Here is an 18,686-nt window from a genome sequence, read left to right on the forward strand (position 1 = left end):
GGAAGACTTTCTTTTGTCTTTTTTTTTCTGTATATATAATTTACTCGATTTTTTTGATTCTCTGTAAATCGTTCCATTTTATTTAAATTTGACGCAATTTCTTATTTCGAAACTATTTCTGTTCTGACGATGCTCAACATAATAAAAATGGAACGATTCAAAAAAATACGTAGTTTATTTCAGAAAATCTACAAATTAAAGCAGGACCTGTACATAAAAAAAATGTAAAATGCTGCCGCCGGATTTGAGCATTTATACAACTTGTGAGATTCAAAAAGTAGTTAACAAAATGTTTCCGGCACCCTGTAGAAACGGCTAAAGTGTGTTTTCTGCGCTACTTCTAAGAATATCATTATTTGATATTCAATTTTAATTTTTAAAGATAGGCACATTTTGTCTATAGAAACTACTAGCCTATACATCGAGTTGAGGTTGTATTCAAATTGTTTTTTCCAAAAAAGTCACCCTTTATTCAAGACAATACCAAAAACCGGACCTATTAAAAATAACGCCTATATTTTGTATTGACGTTATTTATAGACGAAATGTGGCTCTTACAACAACGTATCATTCATAAAAATCTAATATCAAATACAGAAATTACAGGACGATACTTTTAGCTATTTTTACAGGGTACCCAATTTATTTTGTCATACGTTTTGATATCCGCACAAGGGAGAACTGTTACATAACGATGGGATTTTCAACTTTTTTCTCCTTACAGTGATGCGTCTACATATTTTCTGAACAAAATTTAGCTTCAGGTTTTTTTGACCTACCCTAACATACGAAGCGTTCGAAATTAAGCAAAGTTCGTGCACAAGAGTATAAAAATCAGTGGTGAAGAAATATATATGTATATACATTTCTATCTATTTACATAAATAGTGGGAGCAAAGATTATCGTTATCCGCTTTGTAAATTTTTTCTATTTTATTTTGCTCTTACTAGTAGTAGGGTGCCGCAAATAATTTAGCTACCTGCGGTTGTATAATTTAGCAACTATGTTTGTCTACTTTGTTGAGTATATTTTTGTTATGATTTTTCTGCGCTTAGTTTACTATTTGAATTTTATAGCATATTTTGAACCTGAGTTTGTGCGCTTGCTATTAAGTAGTTGTTGTTGTTGCCAATCTTCAAACAACCTTCCCACGGCACGTTTTATCACCCTACACTCTCCTCCTGCTGACCACGTAACCTCTCGGCAAATCAGCTACGTTCACGTGCCAGTTCATATTGACGCTTTTTCGCTTTTCTTCTATTAACACACCCTTTATGATTTGAGCTATCACTATCGCTCTGACGTGCATCGTACTATTGACCCTTATCCTTGCCGGCACCGCCCGCAGTCACACCGGTCAAGCCAAGCAGGTGATCGCTCGCCAATAATCCGGCTGCTGCTGCTGCACTTGGCTGATGCGCATAGTTGCGTATTTGATGCAGTGAAATGAGTTGTGTGGGAAAGCCGGCAGCTGCAGCAGCATTCTGTTGATACAAATATGCTGCAGCAGCGGGTGGACGTTGTTGTGCAGCTAACGCATTTAAATGTGGCTGCGCTGTGTTGATGGGTGTGAAGGCGCTTGTTGTTTTCACATCATAATTTGCCGCAGCTGCCGCTGCTGCTGCTGCAGCCGCCGCTGCATTGCCCATTAAAAGCGGATTAGGTGAATGCGATTGTTGGTTGTGGTGCAGCTGTTGTTGGTGCTGTTGTTGCTGTTGTTGTTGTTGTTGCTGCTGCTGCTGCTGCTGAAGATGGTGTGGTGTTTGACGCATCACTAAATCTTCACCTTCATCGTTGGGCGAATGTGAATGATTCGGCGTGCTGCTGCTACCGGCGCTATCACCACCACTACCCGCACCACCATTCACCAGCCGCTGATGATGTTGTAACAGTTCCTGCTGTTGTTGTTGTTGGTGCTGTTGCAGCGCTGCAAAATTGTAACCACTCTGCACATGCTGTTGCTGTTGTTGCGCAGCCGCAGCGGCTGCTGCTGCTGCAGCGGCTGCTGCTGCTGCAGCGGCAGCTTGTTGTTGTTGCTGTTGTATAGCCTCGGCGAGCGTAGCCGCATTCACTGCGCTATCAGCGCCCACTTTTGCCCAATACGAATTTGGGTCGGTTGTTGCTGCGGCCGCAGCGGCATTCATCACCACCTGCCGCTGTAAATTTAGGCCAATACCGCCCGCGGGCACATGGTGCTGCGCATTGGTGGTTGTAGTGTTGGCGTGGCGTTGCTGTTGCTTTTCCGCTTTTTCGGCGTGCTTTTGTAAATGTTTTTGCAAATAGGTTTCCTGCGTATACGACTTGCCGCACAGGTTGCAGATGTGCGTCTTTAGGTGTTTCGAGTCTTTATGTTTGGGTATGTGTTCCATCAGTGACAATTCATCGGGGAAGCATTTATAGCAGGAGTTACATTTGAATGGTTTATCCGTTTGGTGGCAACGTGAATGCGATTGTAGATTGGAGAGTTGTGAGAAGGCTTTAGGGCAACCAGCATGACGGCACTTGTAGGGTTTATCGCCGGTATGTGTGCGTATGTGCTGTTGCAGGTGCGATAATTGTGTAAATTTACGTTGGCAGATCTCACAGCGATATGGTTTAATACCCAAATGGATGCGGGTGTGTTGCGATAAGTAAGATGAGTTGGCGAAGGTTTTGGGGCAATTTGTGCATTTGTAGGGCTTAACATCACGTCCATCAGGTGAGCTTTGTTGATTGCGTGGTTGTTTGTGGTTGACGGGGTTTTGTTGTTGTTGTTGTTGGTCTACACCGGCTGCATGTGGATCATACTGAAATGAGAGATATCAGGTAAAAGGCTATTAAATACCAATAATCGGCAAAGGGAATAATTATATAAAAGGAAGCATTTTATTGGGTTTAATGAAGTTTTAAAAGCTAGTTAAATGAATAAAAAGGCTTAGTTACCTTTGGAGGCAGCTGCACCTAAACATATCTGCCTAGGAAGTCATGGTAAATCCCACTGGTGGAGAGGGGATGTTTGATATGTAAAAATTCAACAATAAAAGGGATAGGACATCACCCTTCTATAAATGTTCCGTTTCTTAGTCTTACCTTTACACCATCCTGTCTTTATGTACAGATTTTACTTGATCCGAGTATATGACTTAAGACGCTTTAGACCTTTTGATAGCTTTCTCAACCCCTGTGGACGTGACAGTGATGGAGACATAACTGTTTCTATTTTTATGAGGCTGTCCTATGCTTCGTCCTGTGGCTTTGTCAACCGAAGGATGGAATACAAATTGCCTGTAAAAAGCACATATGCATTGAGGTTGTCCTCTCATATGGTCCTTGCATCATATCGCATCATTTCCATCTCAATGTTTCTAATGTGGGCATAGCTTAACTGTTTTTCTACAGTTGCTGCTTCAGCTGGGAAATTCAAGTGGATTCGTATTCTACCAGCCGGAATATAGTTTACCGAAGCCGAATAGGGCATCAGTAGAAATTAGGTGGGCAGCATCCTTAAATTCCTTGAATCAATCCCAGTTGGCTTTATTGAAACTGATCTCGGGCAGCAGAAATATCAGTTGAGAGAAGTAGGGGTAGAAAATCAGATGCAACTACAATTTTTGGTCACAAGTTTTTTCAATTAGAAGAAGTACTCCGACTGTATTTCTGACACGAAAAGCTTCTCAGTGTGTTCTAGATGCCGTTCGGAGTCGGCATAAAACATGTAGGTCCCGTCCCGCTAATTTGTAGGAAAAATCAAAAGAAACACGACGAAAATTGGAAAAGTAGCTTGGCCTAAAATCTCTTTCAGAGGTTGGAGTCAATGTAGTTTATAAGCCCTGCCTCGTAATACTCTTGTGGAGGCATATTCATTGTTTATGCTAAAAGTTGTATCATCCGTTCCCTCGTAAGCTTCATCGACATACAGGGCATCTTCCCCTAGTAGAGGGGTGCTCTGAATACTGACAGTATCCTGAGAGCATTTAGAGCAAATGGGACGAGGGTAGTCGCATACGCAGACGATTTATTGATACCGATTGCAGGGTGGGGCAAAACGGGCTTCTATTATATCTACAAAATGACTTTCTGGAGGAAGTGGGGACTTTCGCCGTATATCATGCATGGTATGCACAACACAGCCTTTGGCTATAGTAACGGGATACGCTGGACAAAAAGAGCAATCAGCAGTAGATTCGGGAGGTACAAAGGTGATCACACCAGGAAATATGAGGAAAAGTGAGCAAGGCTCCTCATAAAGTGATAAATGTCGACTCTTACTTGATGCTCCTACTTGTTTTCATTTAATGGGCCTTCAGACTAAAAGACCCCAACTTGCAGAACTTTGCCGAAACTGACATTAAATCGGACTTTGACTCAATTACAAAACAAAAGCTATTCCCAGAGGAAGAGCGCTTGGGTCGAGATATGCATATTACACAATGCATATCTCTCAAGAATGGAAAAGAGAACTGGTCCTCCAGACGGAAGTCCTTGCGACATAGAAAGCAACAACATAGCCTCAGAAGGAAGTGTACGTCATTAAATCGGTTATAATTTTCATCAGATGGTTATTTCCTGAGGAAAATCGAAAAATACTTCAATATGTTTTGAAAGAATTTCTTTCACAAACTTGGCAAATTTGTAGGGAGGCAGTAACAGGCTTCATCACGGGTGCTACGGCTTTGACGATAGCGTAGGCCAAGGAGCGCCTTTGCAGAAGCTATCAGGATGAGTCCATTCATCAATTTCTCTGCCCATATCCAGAACTGCACACAAGACGACTCAGATTTACGATCGCACGGTTTTCAGCATTCCACCGGAGGCAAAGGAAAAGGAAATCAAGCGGTTTATCAAAGACTTATTCAGAAGTTTTGGACAATGTTTTCGTGTGGAAGTATAGGAAGTGGCATGCTCTTTCGGCCTAACCTAACGTAGCCTACGGGCCACTGGTCTGCAATTCTACTAGCTATATTAAGGAGATTCTAAATATGTGGAGCAGCCGTTGAAGTTGGGGTGCGAGTCCCAGCCTCAATACTGCAGTAAATTCGCTTTTAGGATGATTAACCTTCTGAAGAATTCGATTAGGCTCTTATTGGTGTCTAAGGTTTCTGAATCACATAAACTGGAGACAGATTGATTTCACGGAAAAAAAATTAGGAGATGTTATACGGTTTTTAATGAATTTTTTTTCATGTGATTGCATTGTCTGAAGAAACGGAAACGGCTCGAAATTATACTCTTACATATACTACATAACTAGCGTATACCCTCTGGTCTAACCTTCGTTTCCATATAACTATGTAAAGCAAATTAAAATAAATTTAGTATTTATCAAGGTAGTGAACCCGGAAGACTTTTTTCTGCCCACGCTTTATTAACTTTAAAGTATTTACCACTCCGTTCTCTTTCTCTCTCCCTTTTCGAAAGATACCACTTGTATGGGAGATTTTCGATGTGTGTTAAATTTGGAAACGATAGGTCAACCCGTTTAGGAGCAACCGTTCAGTAGCAAACAGAAAGCAGAAAAAGGGTCTATGAATTGTGTAACTGAAACTAGGCTAACCAATCTAAAAAAAGATTTTCGAAAAAATTCGAAAATTTCGAATTTGTTGAGTATGCAGTTTTGAAGCCCAACCAATTTTAGTCTCAAAAAAGTTTTCGGAAAAATTCGAACATTCGAGAAAATTTCAAACTTTTTGGCCCGGTTTTTCTGTAGTTGGTTAAGCTAAGCTTAAACTGAGTTTGCTTAAATTCTAGTCAAATTTAAACTCCGGTTAAACTACTGAGCAGTTTTTCAGTCACAGTTTAAGGTCGCCTTTGGGGTTGGCTTTTTTGTGCGGCAGCATTGGTTTTTTAATATCTAGATAATTTGTAGATACGGCAACAGCTGGACTTTGTTTACCCCACAAACATGGAAAAAAAATTTCTCGTTCGAAATATATCTAGTTCCGGAGGTGATATCCAACATCATTATTTAATTATTCTTAAATCAGATAGTTCTCTAGTTGATATCCAACTTCATTCTCCAATCACTATCCAACCTTTGAGAAATTTTGTAAATTGTATATTTCTCCAATCTCCATCGTCGAAAACTTCCTAAAGACGTCATTCTTAAATTATTTTCCGACCTTTAAGAGATTTTGAGAAATATACAGTTCTAAAATGAATATTCAACACTAGGGCGGGTCGATTTAAAAATCGCTCATTGCTCTGTGAAAATCGTATTCTAGGGATCAAAATAAGAAACTTTGCCGAAGGAACCATACCTCTAAAACGAATTCTGATGTCCCCCAATTTGGGTCGAACTTTTGGGTAGAGGCAATTTCAATTCTACCTGCTGTGTCTTGTGGTGGCTTAAAAAAAAACAACACAAGCAATTTTACGATCTGCAATTGTGTCACAGTGATACCTTCATTTTTTAAAACGGTTGAATAAAAAACCCACACAACTATGTTTACGACATGCAAATGCATCACAGTGATGCCTTGGTTTTAAAAGGGGGTTGTAAAAACGCTAATTTCTAATAATTTTTTTTTTAATTTCTTTTCTATTACTAAGTTAAATTCATTTTTTCATTTACATATGTTCTGACTAAATAAATTTCTAAAGAGAAAAATAAACTCCAAAAAGAAAAAACATAGGCATTTCAAAGTGGGATTTTTCAAAATTTTCCCCTACGACCCAAAGGGGGGGGGGGGGGGGGGGGGGCGCGCGACATCAGAATTCGTTTTAGAGTTATGGTTCCTTCGGCAAAGTTTCTTATTTTGATCCCTTGAATATGATTTTCACAGAGCAATGGGCGATTGTTTTGCCTCCCCACAAATCGACCCGGCCTATTCAACACATTTCTCCAGTTGATATCCTACATTGGATATCGAGTTGTGGTGGAGTTAGAAACAAAATCTCCAATCAGGTACCACCAAAACCAACAGCTGTTTATTGTGACAAATAAACACCTGGTTGATAGCAGTAATGAAGCGTAATTAAACAAAAATAAATTATATATATTTTATTTTATTTTCGTGAAAATACTGTGGTATGGAATCTTACATTCGAGTCCAGTTAGAGAACCACAAGTTGGGAATTAAATTTTTTCAACTTAAATAATAGCATGTATGAGTTTAAGCGGGGATTGACGTTATTGCTTTTAAATGTTTGAAAACATTTATTTCAAGCAATTTTTAATTTATAATTTATTTAATAATTTGGGTCAAATTTAAACAACGTGACATCAGGACGGACAAGGCGACAGCTGTTGCGATTATACCTAGGTCGCCTTGTCCGTCCTGATGTCACGTTGTTTAAATTTTTCCCAAATTATTAAATAAATAATAGCATTTTTTGTTTTATAAAAAATTCCCTCTTTTGCTGAGTACGCTATGGTTCCGAAGTGGAGCCACTGTTTCGAAACAACTCTTGAGATTTTAGAAGTATGCTTAGTTATCAACATCATATCTAATGGTACTCAAGCCCAAATGCTTGTGGGGTATATTCGACGCCATTTCGAATGAACGCAAATAACTGCTAGGTTAACTAGAGTTTAACCCAGCCAGATCGGCAGCTTAAGCTCAGTTAAAGTATACTGAAAAACTGCAGAATAAGTTTAAGCGTAGTTTAACTGACAAACTGAGTTGAACTTGCACTGAAAAACCAGTCCTTTATTTGGAGGTTTCTTAATCTTTTTGAGCATACAGATTTGTAACCCAATGAATTAAAATCTTACAAAGTACATGTTATAGGCCTCTCAAAATTCTTCTATATAAATAAAAATCTAAAATCCCCTTCGGAACAAAATAGTCAAAAATCGATGCGAATTTCGAGACCAATAACTTATATTTTATTGGACTAAAATTGATTGGGTTAAAAAACTGTATTCTCAAAAAAAATTATGTAACTCCAAAAAAAGTTCGAAGTTTTTCGAAAACCCTTTTTAGACTAAAATTGATGGGGTTAAAAACTGTTTACTTTCGAAAGCATTTTTGAGATGGTTTTGCTTAAAAATTGCCACTGCTACTTTTTTGTTAGCTATTGTATATAGATTTATCTTATTGTCTATCTTATTTTACGTATTTAACAGCATTTCCACTTACCTTTTGCTCCGGCTGTTCGGTCATGGTGGGTGTAGCCGGTGAGTTTGGTGGACTATATGATTGCTTCAACTGCAACTGTTGTTGTTGTTGTTGCTGTTGTTGTTGTTGTTGTTGTTGTTGTTGTTGTTGTTGTTGTTGTTGTTGCTGCTGCTGCTGCTGTTGGTGCGCTGCTTGTTGCTGAGCTTGTGCTTGTTGTTGTTGATGGTGCTGCTGCTGCTGTTGTTGTTCCATTGCTTGTTGCTGAAGTTGTTGTTGTTGTTGCTGCTGCTGTTGCTGCTGCTGAAGTTGGTGGTCAGCAAGCAATTGTTGTTGCTGCTGTATAATACCATTCTTTAACGAATAATCCAAACGTTCAACATTTTGACGAAATTCATTTATATTGAATGGTTTATAATCGTGTGCTGCCAATTGTGCGGCATTACGCAACTCCATCGGTGTGAGATGATGACTCAACGATGAGAGAACATTCCTCTCATTCATCGAACGTAATTGATCGATCGAACGATGCAAATAATCACTTGTGGGTATAGGTAACTCAGCCATTGCTGGAATCGTGCTAATTTGACACGCTGCGTATTGACTGTGTTGTTTTTGTATATGCGTATATTACGCAATTATTTGAAATTACAACAGACGAGGTTACAGCACGCGTGCTTTACAAAAGGCCGTAAGCAAAAAACTGCTGGTAAACTTCTTTCTGCTTGATTTGGTCGTCAGTTAAAATTGTTTTTCTTTTTTTTTTTTGGTGGCGCCAGTCACAATTTTTTTCCAGCTCACTATTCGATGGGTCAGCTGAAAGTAGAAAGAGAAAATTGGTCAGTAAGCATTTTACACGAAAATGTTTAGGTGGTTGAATTCAGTTAGTATGTTAATTGGAAGTTCATTGCCGCTGCCCAAGGTATTTTTATACTCAGCGTGCTTTGCACACAGAGTATATTAATTTTGATTGGATAACGGTTGGTTGTACAGGTATAAAGGAATCGAGATAGATATATACTTCCATATATCAAAATCATCAGTACCGAAAAAAATTGTATTGAGTCATGTCCGTCCGTCTGTCCGTTAACACGATAACTTGAGTAAATATTGAGATATCTTCACCAAATTTGGTACACGAGCTGGACACAGAATACATTGGTATTGAAAATGAGCGAAATCGGATGATAACCACACCCACTTTTTATATATATAACATTTTGGAAAACACAAAAACCCTGATTATTTAGTAAATAAAACACCTAGAATGTTGAAATTTGACGTGTGGACTGACATTGAGACTCTTGGTAAAAATGTGAATTTTTTTTTTTTTAATCGGCGTGGCACCGCCTACTTGTGATAAAATCAATTTTACAAATATTATTAATCATAAATCAAAAATCGTTAAACCTATCGTAACAAAATTCGGCAGAGAGGTTACCTTTACTATAAGGAATACTTTGAAGATAAATTAACGAAATCGGTTAAGGACCACGCCCACTTTTATATAAAAGATTTTTAAAAGGGTCGTGGACGAATAAAATAAGATTTATCTTTGCAAAAAGGAGCTTTATAGCAATGGTATTTCATTTCCCAAGTGGCTTTATAACAATAAATAGGAAAAACTTCAAATTTTAAAAAATGGGCGTGACACCGCCCCTTTTATGACTATGCAATTTTCTATGTTTCGGGAGCCATAACTCGAAGAAAAATTAACGGATCGTAATAAAATTGGGTACACAAATTTTCCCTATAGCAGAAAATTTTTCTAGAAGAAAAGTTAACGAGATCGGTTAAAGACCACGCCCACTTTTATATAAAAGATTTTTAAAAGGGTCATAGACGAAAATAATAAGCTATATCTTAGCAAAAAAGAGCTTTGTAGCAATAGAATTTTACTTTCTAAATTGAATTATAACATTAAATTTGAAAACACAAAAATTTTTGAAAATGGGTGTGGCACCGCCCCTTTTATGACTAAGCAATTTTCTATGTTTCGGGAGCCATAACTCGAAGAAAAATTAACATATCGTAATGAAATTGTGTACACATATCTTCTTTATAGCAGAAAATATTTCTAGTAAAAATGGACGGGACCGGTTAAAGACCACGGCAACTTACATATATAAAACAAGTTTAAAAGGGTCGTAGACTAGAATAATAAGCTATAACTTAGCAAAAAATATTTTTGAATCAATGATATTTCACTTATCAAGTTTTATTGTAAGAGGAAATAGGGAGACATTATTTGTTAAACGGGCGGTGCCACGTGTTATGTAGAAAAGTAATTTATCTGAAATGAAATGTGCAATTGAAGCTCACGCTGAGTATATAATGTTCGGTTACACCCGAACTTAGACACCTTTACTTGTTCTTTTATTGAATTACTAATTTTACATCAAAAAAACTGGTTTATATGTATTTGTGTTGTTGTTGTAGCGATAAAGACACTTCCCGGAGGTTTTGGGACGTGTTATCGACGCTGATGGTCCTTCGCCGGATATTGATCCGGTACGTTCCGGTAACAAGCACCATTAAGGGTACATGCCCGACCATCTCGGGAACGATTTAATAGACCACATTGAACCTCCTCTAGGCCATCCCTCCCTCACCCCCTAGTTACATGAAACTTGGGGTCGCCAGTGCCTCGGCTGCTGAAGAAATAGGTTTCACCATGGTTAGATGAGGTGGGCAATTGGGTTGGAGAAGCTATAACCCCTTGAAAGGATTGCGCTTTACAACCCCTTGCATCATTTGGGTAGTTTAGTCTCCTCTTACGCCAGGCATACCTGCCGCGGGTATATTCTAAACCCCTAACCCGCTGGGGTTACAAGTCTAAAATTATACATTTGAGCCTTGCCCAAGTACGTTAGGCTTTGTTTAAGTGTGTAACCGCACTGCAGCGAAAATGGTAGACAGTCACTCAAAGCACCAGTTTCGAACTACTGGTTTAATGACTACTCCGAAACTGCTGCTAATCGGATGCAGACGGGGCCAGTTGGTATCCAGCAGCGCTCAAGTTTGGCCTCTATAAATTTAGTTTAATTTCTTTAAGGCAGATACTATTTCAGGACCACCTGAAATGGACGGACTGAAGTAGTTAATAACGCGTTTAAAAGATCTGCAAAGGGGGGCAATCGCCAGTTCGTAGGACATCACAATATTAAAAGTGTTAGTTAAAAGCACAGCGAATCGCTACAGGTTGCGTAACCCACTTTCCAAGCAACACGGAGTATCGGCATTAAAATACACTTTATCTGGGATTATTAAAGTTTTTTTTTTCTAAATCAATCTGTGACCAGTTTAAGTTGTGTTCGGGTCTATTTCAGGACCACTTCGGCACCATTCTGGGATTGTTTTACAGATTTATTTTTTAATACTATCGCTAACATATCGAGATCACCTAGTAAAATGAGGAACTTGCTTTTTCGCTGGAAATGGTATCGCAGATCAAATGCTTCGTAATCTCCTTCAATAAGCCAAATCGACACAAGTTGTTCGGCCAGATTCCATGATTATTTCCAGGAGGCACGTCTGATCGCGAGTCATGTTGTCTCCCTCCTATCTAAACTTTGTTTGCTGCCTCAATTATTCCCTGATTGTGGGGGGTCAACTAACTGGGCTGACCGCCTGCTTATTTCCTTCAACACCGAACCTTTAAAAATCGTTTTCAGAGTATCGATTTCAAAAGCGTAAAGAAAATCTGTCTCCATGGCGATAGATGATTCCTTTTCTTGAATTGCGAAAATAGTGTATTGGCTACAATCTTACCACTAACGATATTTTGGTTCTAGTTCCGAAACCAGCAGCTCCAAATAACTTTTTTTTCCAGTCCAAGACTTTGTGAGAGCGCTGCAAACTATGTCGATAGGTTTTGAGTAGTCTTATCGATGCTGATAGTGCTTTTCCGCATATAGATCCGATGCGCACGTATATCTTATTATTGGCAAACGTATATCTTATTAGTGGTTTGCGCACCATAAGGGACTTAGTTTATAATACTGTGGCGAATATTAGCATTTCGATACATCACTATGCTGCTAGTAAATAAATGCAAGACAACAACAAAGCAAGCAGAAACACATATATGTGAACATCAAAGCAAACTATCACACATACATGTAAACAGTGAAGCTAAGAGCGAAGAGAATAGGAGCCTTCCATTGAGTTATCGAGCTCTGGCTCACGATCAAATCTCATTGGAAGGATCTGGGTCAACTTTATGAGAGCTGACAGCACTAATGTAAAACATCTGTTTTATTGAAAATAAGAAGAAGAAGCGTACACAAAAATTGAAAATACTGATAGAATTATTAACATTTAAATAGTTTCGCATGTAAACAAACTATTTATTTTCCTTACATTTTCTTCAAGTTGTTTACTCTTTCCGTGTTTTTGCTTTTAAATATGGCGAAATGTTTTATGTATACACATACGTACACATATTTATTTGAGTGCTACCATGGCTCATCTATATGGTTGGCTCATCTCATCAGCTGATTTTATTTTTTCCATTTCACTGGAGTAGGGATTGTCAGAAGGAGATGGCAAACTCAAAACGAAACACTTTCTTACTACACACAAAAGTTGCTAAGTTTTATGTTTTCATTCCATTCCATTCGTCTAACACCAACACGCTGATTTTGACAATCTGAACAAAGGTATGTTGTTGCTGTACAGATGTACCAACCATATAGTTGTGCACTGAGTGCTACCAATTCAAAAGTGGTTAGCTGTCAAAAAAAACTACTATAGAAAACGAAACGAACAGAACTGCTATACGGATCAGAAATTGAACCAGATAAATATCAGGATCACAACGTTGTTGCATTTGCATGTTAAATTTCTATCCGTATCTGGTTCACGTTACTATTTCACATAACTACATGTAGTCGGAAGCACGGTTGCCACCTTGGTCCATTTGGACCAAAAATGGTTCTTTCCAACCCCATTTGGCCCACTGGTCCCTTTTTTTTAAATGTTGGTCCTTTTTAGGCTGTAACAAAGATTTTGGTACTTCTGTTTCTTGTGAAATGTACAACACTGCCCACACAATTTTTCACACCTTCATTAACCCTTATACAATTTTCAATTTACCTCAATTAATTTCTTACCAAAAAAAATTGCTGTCATTAAAATGTAGCAGAACAATGGCATTTCACCTGGCAGATAATTTAGAAAAGTTTTGTATCTTGAAGTAAACCAATTTTCCTTAATTGTTGTTGAAACAAGCGTCTAATGAGAAAATATTGTTTTAGTGACAAGATATTTCGATCGGTTATCAAACACTTTTCGTGATAGATTTTAGTCACTATTGGAGCTTAAAAAAAAAGTTGTTGCAAATGCACGTGAACATCATTTGAAATTTGACGGAACTTGCCATTGATGAGGCCATTCTTGTATTGAAAACTAAATTAAAGCATGAGACTAATTTGTTTTATAATAAGTGCAATCGCCACTCCCTTTATTTATGTTCAAGTTATTTTTGAAGCAATATATCGACGTCCAAACAAAAAGTGACCATTAAAAATTTTTTACAAAGATATCCTATTAAAAATTTTTGAAAGTTTGACTTTTCGTTTGGGATATCGATATTTAAATTTTTCTTACACAGTCCAAAGAAAATTAAGGTTTAAGGTGTTTAGCCACACAAGATATGTACTAAGCATTTATTTTACTCGTTGGCTCACTCTGGAAAGTGTCTTCTTGCGTACACCTCACGCGATTTTCAGGTCTCTTAAGCTAGCCCGACCTTTCCAGCCCAATCAAAAAACGAGACCGTACTAAATTGCACAATATTTAATGCTAATTTAATACGGGTTAATTAAATTTATTACACTTGTTTGTTTTAAAATATCGAGGGTTGGGCTAGCTTAAACTTAAGGAAATATTTTCTGAAAGCGTTAACTTTACATATTCACAACGTAGAACTGATATAATTGTTTATGTCAAATTATTTCCGATGGAGAGCAGAACCGCAGAAACTTTAATAATAAAATGGTTAGCTTATTTCTCGTACCTAGTTAACTGTAATCAAAATTCCATTACTACACAGTTGAAACTTTTAAGATTTTTCAATGGTTAATCTGAGGACTGTGACTAGCTTCAATAAATGTGAGTTTTGAAATGTATATTTTTCTCTAAAACAAGTCATATGGAAAAAATTGTACATTTCAAAACGCGCACTTACCGAATCTAGGCCATAGATTAGAAATTTGAAGCGTAAGGGTGTATTGGTAAACTAAAGAGTAAAGAATTAAATTTACGTAAAATTGGAACACTTACTTACTGACTTAATTGGCGCTTAACCGTTTAAACGGTTATGGCCGTCCAACAAATTGGAACACACATCAAACAATTTATTTTTTTTTTTAACTTTTAGTACTTATTTTATGATTAAATTGATAGAACCGAGCTCTGGAGAGATTTAGTATAAAAACAAGTAAAGGTGTCTAAGTTCGGGTGTAACAGAACATTATATACTCAGCGTGAGCTTGAATTGTACATTTCATTTCAGATAAACTACCTTTCTACATAACACGTGGCACCGCCCCGCAGTGTCGCGATCCCATATAAGCGCGGCCAAAACTACTTGTCGTGCTGCAATTTCGCTGTAGTTCATCATGGAGCCTACACTTACGATAAAAAAATTGTAAATATAATCAAAATTGGACGACTGCCACGCCCCTACACTAGTGGGCGGTAAAACTAAAACTGTAGCGATTATAATGAAACTTGGTACATACATTTGTGCTAACCTGAAAAGTCAACAGGTAAAATTTCATAGAGATTGAGCCTTAAACACGCCCACAAAAATAAAAATGTTTTGGGAAAAAGTCGATAATGCAATCTTTTAAAACGAAGTCTCATTCACGTTCTTATTCGACTTCAATATGCATGCTACTAACGTTTATCCTGCCCTCAATTGCAAATAAAACATGAATTAGTAGATAATAATTTTTGTTTGTGTTTCTATTTAGAAATTTAACAATACCTTTAATATATTTAAATTCAAAATACGGTAATAGCAGGTATCACTATAAAGTAAAAAAGTGTAAATATCCCAACTTAGGGCACATTCTCACTAGTCTTAATTTTTGAGCTAACATTACTTGTGACAATATATCCAAAAATTGTGATGCGAGTTAGGATGAGTTTTTTTATTCTCTTTTTAAACTTTTAACTTCGAATAAAAATTCACTTAATTTTTCTCACTTATAAAAGGTAACGGTACTCATCACCTGATCGATGAACAAATAAAAAAGTAGGGTTGCCATGTATGGAAAACTTCCAAATATAACAACAACCTCATTTGAGATATTTACATGTACTAACAAGCTCTGAATTTAAGTTTGTTTCAGTGACCTTTTTCATAAAAAAACCGTGGGCAAAATTATCAATTAACAAAATTCCAGGTTTAAGGAAGTCCCAATAAAAGCGCGCAAGTCTATTATTAAAAATCTGTTCGAAATAATTTAATGGATGTATTCCGTATCGTTTGTCAAAGTTTTATAGAAATATCTATCGATGAACTTTTTAACTTTTGGACGCTTCGCGACACTGTGCGCCCGTTAAAAAAAAATGTCTCTCCCATTTCTTCTTACAATAAAACTTGATAAGTGAAATATCATTGATTCAAAACTATTTTTTGCTAAGTTATAGCTTACACTGGATCACAAATTCCAATTTTTTTCTGCACCAGAGACACCATTATGAAATTCCTATGTAAAATCACCCCCTGATTCCGAAAATCAAGGTTATTTTTAATTATATGGTAACGTTTTTGAGATATTTACGAAAAACGTTTTTTTCCAAAAAAAAATAATAATAAATTGGGTCCACTTAATCATATATATCTCAAGAACGAATTGAGCAATTCCAAAACGGTTTGATGCTTTAAAGGTAATAAAATTTGCTATAAACAGTGCATACAACACTTTTTGCTAGGCCCTGCAGATTCAAAGATAACGAACAATCATTACGTATTTTTTCAATTTTTTTTTGTAAAAATGTAAAAAAATTTGTACTTTGCGAGGAAGGATCTCGAACACTTTTTATTTTTTTGCAGATTTTTTTCTCTCTAATCTCTGTTTTATTACAAAAAAAATTAGCTTTCATTCAACAAAATCGATGGAGTAATACAAAAGTTATAAACATTCAAGTAAATATATCCATGTAATACTTAAAAACCCTGCTGGTACATATGTATGTGTTAGTATTCGTATATCAGTTAGCAGGTAGATTTTCGAAGGGTTATTAGACACAAAAAACTGTTAGTGTCGTTTTCTCAAACCCAGGTACATTTCAAGCAAGGGCATATTTTTAAGGCAGGTAGTGTTTTCTTTGTAGAACTAGGGAACCTTTTTGTCTAGGTAGGCTTGAATTTTTACTTGATCTAAGTATAAATAAGTACATGCGCCTTGTTCCTTCATAATATCTGCAAGACTCGCCGGATACTGTTCAGTTTTAATTGCAGTTTATAACCCGTCATTTACTTAAAAAATATAATATGAATATATATATGGATAACATCCACATCAAACTCGGCCTTATCAAAAACTTTGTCAAGGCTTTGGACAAAGAAGGCGAAGCTTTTCATCATTTAAAGACAATCTTTCCAGAGATTTCAGAAGCAAAAATAAGGGAATGGATTTTTGTGGGACCGCAATTAAGGAAAATGATGACCAATAACCATTTCAAAGAACTATTGTCACCAGTGGAGGCAGCAGCGTGGGATTCTTTTGAAAAGGTCGTTACTTCTTTTTTAGGCAAACACAAAAGTCCTAGCTACGAGATAATAGTAAACGACTTAATCAAAAACTATGCGGAAATGAGTAAATAAAAAAACGTATTTTAGACCGTTTTGTCAGTTAACTTTAAAACCTATCTGCCCGATAAAGAAAAAATTTTTATGAAAATTGTTAAATTTACATGAGAATATATAGCCCTAAATCTGAATTCATCGTCCAGTTCCGAACAAACAAGAACGAGAAAAATGTAAACAAAAAATTTGTTCTGAATTGAAAGATAAATCCAGCCTAAGAAAATTATATATATACTAATGTGTCACTTGTGTATTTATCTAATATATTTTTTATTTTCTTTCAGGAGTAAATATGTCTTTAAAAATTCACTTTCTACACTCCCATTTAAATTTTTTTCCACAAAATCTTGGCAACGAAAGTGACGAGCATGGCGAAAGATTTCACCAGCAAATGAAAATTATTGAAAGTCGGTATCAAGGATTTTGGGATGTCGCTATGATGGGTGACTACTGTTGGTTTCTCATAAGAGAAACCGATCCTCATCTAAATAAGCGTCAAGACAAGACACATAACTTTTTTAATTATAAAATAAGATCATAGAGTTAAGACAGAATCATATGTACATATGCTATTATTTGTAGGGTACTTAAGTTTTACTATATCGATATATTTATTTGAATGCTTATAACGATTTTGTTGAATGAAAGCTTATTTTTTTGTAATAAAACAGAGCTTAGAGAGAGAAAAAAAATCTGCAAAAAAATCAAAAGTTTTCGAGATCCTTCCTCGCAAAGTACAAATTTTTTTATAATTTTACAAAAAAAATTGCAAAAATCGGTAAAGATTGTTCGTTATCTTTGAATCTACAGGGCCAAGCAAAAAGTGTTGTACGCACAGTTTATAGAAAATTGTATTGCCTTTTAAATGCTTCAAACCGTTTGGGAATTGCCCAATTCGTTCTTGAGATATATATTGTTACGAACATTAGCAACACTAAGGGGTACTGTCATATCTAAGCGATGCTAAGCAGTGACTTGTATGCACATCAATAGATCAATCATTATGTCTACACATACATATGTACGTACACGCAGCGGAGAAGAGACGCACAAACACATGCAGATATCTTATCTGAGATGCTCCCAAAAGTATGAAATTATAATTGTGGAAATGTCGCTCACAAATACACGCGCATATGAGAAGCTATGCACGTGCATCTGTAGTTATAATTTTATAGCAGTAACTAAGTAAATTCTGGAAGCGCCTAGAAGATGCAACGGGGAAATCACAGGGTATAAAAGGCCGCAACAGTAAAGGCGCGACAATCAGTTTCATTTAAGCAAGCTATTGGTTGTGAAGTATCAGTGTTATTGTGAAGTACTTTAATAAAGGCCATTTTGCATTATTAAATATTGGAGTTATTTATTCAACAGTTTAGCGATACGAACATTAGTAGAAGGTTGCGAATAAGAGGATTTGCAGTAAATTCGTTACAATATTATTAAGTGGACACAATTTTTTTTTTAACTGTTATTCGTAAATATCTCAAAAACGTTACCATAGAATTAAAAATAACCTTGATTTTCGGAATCAGGGGGTGATTTTACATAGGAATTTCATAATGGCGTCTCTGGTGCATTTTGGCTGTAAACCAGTGTTATTATTCTAGTCTACGACCCTTTTAAAAATCTTTTTTATAAAAGTGGGCGTGGTCTTTAACCGATCCCGTCCATTTTTACTAGAAATATTTTCGGCTATAAGGAAAATATATGTACACAATTTCATTACGATCCGTTAATTTTTATTCGAGTTATGGCTCCCGAAACATAGAAAATTGCTTAGTCATAAAAGGGGCGATGCACGCCCATTTTTTAAAATTTGAAG

The 18,686-nt window shown here is 36.6% G+C and overlaps 1 protein-coding gene across 16 annotated transcripts in view; it reads right to left on the reverse strand.

Moving 5' to 3' along the window:
- Positions 1-398: 398 nt before the first annotated feature.
- Positions 399-18,686, reverse strand: part of sqz (squeeze) — a 62,504-nt gene continuing 44,216 nt past the window's right edge. For all 16 annotated transcript variants that reach the window (XM_067759161.1, XM_067759167.1, XM_067759163.1 and 13 more), the window contains 2 exons: positions 8,062-8,853; positions 399-2,787 (listed from right to left, as the gene is read on the reverse strand). In XM_067759161.1, coding sequence (XP_067615262.1) covers positions 1,315-2,787; positions 8,062-8,604 — 2,016 coding nt within the window. In that variant the 5' untranslated portion in view covers positions 8,605-8,853 and the 3' untranslated portion in view covers positions 399-1,314. The remainder of the gene's footprint in view (positions 2,788-8,061; positions 8,854-18,686) is intronic.

Source organism: Eurosta solidaginis, chromosome 1, assembly GCF_040869045.1.
Source record: "Eurosta solidaginis isolate ZX-2024a chromosome 1, ASM4086904v1, whole genome shotgun sequence".
NCBI classification, from domain to species: Eukaryota; Metazoa; Arthropoda; class Insecta; order Diptera; family Tephritidae; genus Eurosta; species Eurosta solidaginis.